Source organism: Neolamprologus multifasciatus, chromosome 11 (genome assembly GCF_963576455.1).
Source record: "Neolamprologus multifasciatus chromosome 11, fNeoMul1.2, whole genome shotgun sequence".
Lineage (NCBI taxonomy): Eukaryota > Metazoa > Chordata > Actinopteri > Cichliformes > Cichlidae > Neolamprologus > Neolamprologus multifasciatus.
The window spans coordinates 4,591,227-4,597,852 of NC_140449.1; the positions used below are offsets into that span (position 1 = coordinate 4,591,227).

The following is a 6,626-nucleotide window of genomic DNA, read 5'->3' on the forward strand; positions in this document are numbered from 1 at the left end:
GGGATATAGCAGACAGGGGAGACAGCAACTAAGGATTACACAGAGACAAACCGTAAGACATGACTCTAATGAAAACCCAAAGACTAGAAATTATAAATAATATAATAAACTCAAAACCCCTGGGTCAACGACCCAGGCATCCTAACAGTATCCCCCCCTAAAGGGCTGGCTCCCAGACAGCCCAACCCGAAACACCAAAACAAAAAACAACCCAACCTGGGTGGGCGGCGGGGGAACAGGTAGGAGGGACCGAAATGAAACAAACACACGGAGCCAGAGACAAAAAAAATACAGGGAGCAAAACCCCAAAACAGAACAAAACAACAGCACTGCGGCCCAGCAACGGTCCAAAAGAAAACAGACAAAAAGCCCATGAAAGGCGCAGAGGCCCCGGTACCAGTCTCGAAAAGGTACAGGAGGCCGGCCCAGAGGCTGACGGCACAACAGTCCAAACCCGGGCAGTTCAGGGGGGCGGCCCGGAGGCAGGTGGCCCAAGAGCCAAAAGGACAGTTCAGGGGGCCGGGCAGGCGGGAGGCACCGGCGGCGACGGAGCAGGTCAGGAGGCCGGCCCGGAGGCAGGTGGCCCAAGAGCCAAAAGGACAGTTCAGGGGGCCGGGCAGGCGGGAGGCACCGGCGGCGACGGAGCAGGTCAGGAGGCCGGCCGGGCGGGAGGCACCGGCGGCGACGTAGGTCAGGGGGCCGTCCGTAACGGCAATGATGTCCAGTCATCAGCCCGGAAAGTGGCCGAACAGGCCGGACAGGACGAGCAGGACGAGCAGGCCGGACAGGACGAGCAGGACGAGCAGGACGAGCAGGACCAGACGGCATGGGGACCTCAGGCGCAGACGAAGATAGACGGAGCGAGGCAGGACCAGGCGACGCCGAAGGCGAAGACACGGAGGCCGGACCAGGCGACACAGAGGCTGAAGCTGAAGCTGGACCAGACGAGGGCGAAGACACGGAGGCCGGACCAGGCGACACAGAGGCTGAAGCTGAACCTGGGCCAGGCGAGGGCGAAGACTCGGAGGGCGGACCAGGCGAGGGCGAAGACTCGGAGGGCGGACCAGGCGAGGGCGAAGACTCGGAGGGCGGACCAGGCGAGGGCGGCGCTGCAGAGAATGGTGCGGGAGCCGCAGGTGGTGGCGCTGCAGGCGACGCAGGTTGCTGGACGGGCCCCTCGGACCCTCCAGCGGGAACAGGAGGCTGGACGGGCCCCTCGGACCCTCCAGCGGGAACAGGAGGCTGGACGGGCCCCTCGGACCCTCCAGCGGGAACAGGAGGCTGGACGGGCCCCTCGGACCCTCCAGCGGGAACAGGCGGCTGAAGCGGTCCCTCGGACCCTCCAGCGGGAACAGGCGGCTGAAGCGGTCCCTCGGACCCTCCAGCGGAGGCAAGATGCTGGACGGGTCCCTCGGACCCTCCAGCGGGAACAGGCGGCTGAAGCGGTCCCTCGGACCCTCCAGCGGGAACAGGCGGCTGAAGCGGTCCCTCGGACCCTCCAGCGGGAACAGGCGGCTGAAGCGGTCCCTCGGACCCTCCAGCGGAGGCAGGCGAAGGCTGGACGGGCCCCTCGGACCCTCCAGCAGGAACAGGCGGTGGAGTAAATGACTGAGGTGAGAACTGAGCAGGTGACTGAGCTGATAGGTGAGCTAAAGCCCGAGCTACGGAGAGAAGTTTAATATGTATCGACTGTTGTAAAGATGGTAGTAATGGTGGGTAAGGTGGTGGATCCGCAGTAAGCTGAGCTAGTTCCCCTGAGCCTCCAGAACCTGAAGAAATCTGCTGGACGGGCTCACCTGAGCCTCCAGCGAGGTCAGAAACAGGTGCCTGCCGGACACCAGCCACTCCCACCCGAGGAGAAGGTACGGGTGCCGGAGCTAACTGGTTCCCGGTCATCCTCACACTGGGAGCCGGGACAGGCACCGTCAATGGCTGGGCAGCTGCCGTCCCCACCCGAGGAGCTGGCATGGGTGCAGCGACAGGCAGAGGCTCAGCCGGCCTGGACACCGGAGCAGGGACCAGCTGGACCTCAGCCTCCCTCACCTGAAGCACTGAAACAGGTGCAGGGGAATGCTGGGCCTGAGCTGCCCTGGGAGCAGGAACACAACGGTGCAAAGGAGCAGGCTCAGCAAACACAGACTCCTCTAAAATGTTTCTTAGCTTCCTACCACCACCACGTCTAACAGTCTTAACAGTTTTCACAGTCTCAGAATTTACAGTGTGCACATGATTGTCTTTTTCCAGCTCAGAGGGAGCAGAATGAAAACAGTCAATATACCTCACCATGGGGAGTGGCTCAGCAGAGACAGAGTGGCGACCGCGTGAGCGTCGCTTTCTCCGGGAAGTGGGAGGTGGCAAACTGGGCTGCGAATCCTCCAAAAGACCGGGCTGCGATGAGGAAGCAGAGAGTTTGTGAAGCTCAGAACGTGGCAGACCCAAAAACGAAGCGAAGGACTGCAGTGGAGTGAGTCTAACGTACGGCGTCCAGTAATCCTTCTTCCTCCGCTGCTTAACCCTCTTGTCGGACTGGTAATCCAGGGGTGGAGGTGGAGGTGTAGCGACTGGAGAGAATGAGCATGTGCTCAATCTGATCGCCCGAGGCATAGGCGCCGGCTCGGCCGTAGCCATGGCAGTTTGGAGGCTGCGGGGTCCTCCCCAAGCCAAACGTGAACCATAGAAAGGTGACTCGAGCTCCCAGGCATGCTTAGCCTCCTGCCTCACGCTCTCCTTGAGGAAGGCAGAAGCTGCGGGTTGCCAATACCACACGGAGTCTGCTGGGTCCATGTTATGGTCGCGATCTTCTGTTAGGGAACGGCTGTGTGCAGACAGGAATAGGACCCAAAGTGCAGACTCCAGAGACAAAACTTAAACTCAAAACCGCTTTAATCTTAAACTCAAATATAACATAACTGAAAATATCCAAATAAACTTACACCGGAGGACTGAAAAAACACACAGCTATATAAACGGTAGATCGCGACAATGACAAACTGAAACACAGGGCTTAAATACATAGAGGGAGCAATCAGGGAATGGACAACAGGAGGGAAACACAGCTGGGGCAAATCAGAACTGACGAGACAAGGAAGCGTAAACTGAACACACTGAGATAAGACAGAGACCTTCAAAGTAAAACAGGAAACACATAACACAGACTGAACAAAAGACACAGACTCACATGCAGGCACTACAACAGAGGGAACAGAAATGTGGGACCAGGACAGACACAGACACCGACTGGACACGGGGATATAGCAGACAGGGGAGACAGCAACTAAGGATTACACAGAGACAAACCGTAAGACATGACTCTAATGAAAACCCAAAGACTAGAAATTATAAATAATATAATAAACTCAAAACCCCTGGGTCAACGACCCAGGCATCCTAACACTACCAGGATGTTACTTCCCTAAACGTGTTCTCCAAATGTTCCCAAAGACTTTGTTCTAAGTAGTTCTACATGATGAAACATTCACACTAAGTTTAAGAAGGACACACAAACACCATCTGTCCTTTCATCATGTGTACAAACGTGTTCAGATGTCAAATGTACCGTGAATGGATGCAAATGTGGATCGTTCCAATAAAATGAGACAGTTTTGTAAGTGGATCACAGTTCTAAGTTCATTGAAACCTATAAGAACATGTTGTTCCAAACCAACTTTATCCAACAGGAAGGAGCATCAGGGGAACAGGAAACATTCAAACATGTTTACTGTAAGAACTGCACAAAGGAAGGAAACACAATCCTACACACGACCACTTTAAAATGGACATTTAGCTTTTCAAACATCAGGGAGTGCTGCAATAACAACACTGTGACCATTCTGATCAGACTGAAAGATTTATAGAGATTTATCCATGTGCTGGAAAAGGATTTGATATCAACATATATGCAGATTAGTAGGAGCATTTTCCTCATATTGATTTAGAGTTCAGTACTAGGAATATGCAGAATTAACATCTGTGTACATGACGAGTGATGAAAATTCAAAGTCAGGCTTTCAAAGGACGTCAGAATTGGAGTCTCTATCTGTGACTGTCCCAGAGGAACCTACCTGAGGGATTATTAAAGATCTGTCTATGTAGAAAGACTTGCATTGATTCACAGTGTACAATTCTTTCTAATCTATTAACATCTTCCTCCAAATCCTGTTTCTGCTGCATCAGAAGGGCTCAAACCTCCTGCTGTTTCTACTGGACCATCAATTCTACTTTATGATGATCTTCAAAGGTAAAAACGTGAGTTTATTTGTGAACTCTGTGAAATGCGTCTGATGTTTAGTTTGAACCAATCCTGTGTCAGCTGCAGCCACATCATTGCCACGCATACAAATGGGTGCGTTCCTGTTTAGACCTGCTGGCTGTCAATGGGCTTCATTCCATTTCAGACTGCTGGTGGTCGGCTGTAAACTCAACATGGCTCCTGTGTTAGAAGAGCCTCTGATTTTAAATTTGCACATTGAATAGTTTCTTTCCAACACTGTGGAGCTACCAGCCCAGTATATGTAGCCCACAGTAGATGGAGTTATCAAGCTGCACTGACAAACATCAGGACTCATGTAATCCCTACATGTGGACCTTTCACAGATGATCCAAGTGCAGATTCAACTCTGCATTACATTTGACTTCAGCTGTTACACACTTTCATTTTCTAGCTGTGTCACTTCCTGCTTTTTAGATCAGAGAGTTTATCCATGTCCACAAATGTTTGGCTGCATATTTGTATCATCTATATTTTCCAGTCTTCATACAGCCGATATTTCATGTGGACTCCAATCTGCCAGCTGCCATCACGTTTTCAGGGTTCATTCAGTGTTGAAATGTAGGACAAACAGCAGCACATGTTCTCTAAATGTTTGCAGTCATTTTAAATGAAGCTGATGCTACATGAGAAATTTTCCACATTTACTGTCTTTGAACAGAGAATAATAAAGCCATCAAAAATATACAGGCTTGTGCAAATACAAACTTCTGTGGTGCATTTGATGACCTGCAGAGGAGAACAAGTCGGGGTCTTCAGCCCTAACACAACCTCTTTGTTCTCAATACTACAAAACCTTCAAAGGCTGATATGCAAGTTTGCATGAATCACCAACAAAGTTGTGTTTGTTTCTAGTATAGTTATAAATAAGCTGATCAAATATCTGCTCACTGATTAGATCCAGTATCTATTACAGATGAACTGGATATCACAGCATGTTGTTAATCCATCATATCAAACTAAACAGTGTTGCTGGTGTAAATATACTCCAATAAAGATGAGGGCTTCTGTTGCCAGGTAACGATGATGTCACACTGGATCTTCTGATCTTTAGCATCGTAGCGCTCGGAGTCTGATGTTGGCTCATGTGTTGTCACCAACATGACGTTCTACTAGTCACGGCCTCACCTTAACCCACTGATGCTGATCACACAGACCCAATAATAGAACTGTTTTATCAGGTTTATGCAGCGTCACCATTAATGTCACATTTAATCAGACACATTTACATTACAAGCCCACTACAACCATTATCACCATTTTAAATTACATTATACATCCTCACTGATTTAAAGTATTTTAACCTGATTCATTTTTTCCACCTTAACAGTTCATTCCTCAAATCAAACAAGATATTTGACCCTCAAAAACTGTACAGTGGGGCAAAAAAGTATTTAGTCAGCCACCGATTGTGCAAGTTCCCCCACTTAAAATGATGACAGAGGTCAGTAATTTGCACCAGAGGTACACTTCAACTGTGAGAGACAGAATGTGGAAAAAAAATCCATGAATTCACATGGTAGGATTTGTAAAGAATTTATTCGTAAATCAGGGTGGAAAATAAGTATTTGGTCAATAACAAAAATACAACTCAATACTTTGTAACATAACCTTTGTTGGCAATAACAGAGGTCAAACGTTTACTATAGGTCTTTACCAGGTTTGCACACACAGTAGCTGGTATTTTGGCCCATTCCTCCATGCAGATCTTCTCAAGAGCAGTGATGTTTTGGGGCTGTCGCCGAGCAACACGGACTTTCAACTCCCGCCACAGATTTTCTATGGGGTTGAGGTCTGGAGACTGGCTAGGCCACTCCAGGACTTTCAAATGCTTCTTACGGAGCCACTCCTTTGTTGCCCGGGCGGTGTGTTTTGGATCATTGTCATGTTGGAAGACCCAGTCTCGTTTCATCTTCAAAGTTCTCACTGATGGAAGGAGGTTTTGGCTCAAAATCTCACGATACTTGGCCCCATTCATTCTGTCCTTAACACGGATCAGTCGTCCTGTCCCCTTGGCAGAAAAACAGCCCCATAGCATGATGTTTCCACCCCCATGCTTCACAGTAGGTATGGTGTTCTTGGGATGCAACTCAGTATTCTTCTTCCTCCAAACACGACGAGTTGAGTTTATACCAAAAAGTTCTACTTTGGTTTCATCTGACCACATGACATTCTCCCAATCCTCTGCTGTATCATCCATGTGCTCTCTGGCAAACTTCAGACGGGCCTGGACATGCACTGGCTTCAGCAGCGGAACACGTCTGGCACTGCGGGATTTGATTCCCTGCCGTTGTAGTGTGTTACTGATGGTGACCTTTGTTACTTTGGTCCCAGCTCTCTGCAGGTCATTCACCAGGTC

The 6,626-nt window shown here is 49.9% G+C and overlaps 1 protein-coding gene across 1 annotated transcript; it reads right to left on the bottom strand.

Annotated features, from left to right (window-relative positions):
- Positions 1-1,675: 1,675 nt before the first annotated feature.
- Positions 1,676-2,784, bottom strand: LOC146507640 (uncharacterized). Its single transcript, XM_085178010.1, has 2 exons — positions 1,797-2,784; positions 1,676-1,689 (listed from the first exon to the last, which is right to left on the bottom strand). Exons 1-2 carry the CDS (start codon positions 2,782-2,784, stop codon positions 1,676-1,678), a joined length of 1,002 nt encoding a protein of 333 aa, XP_085034136.1.
- Positions 2,785-6,626: the final 3,842 nt, after the last annotated feature.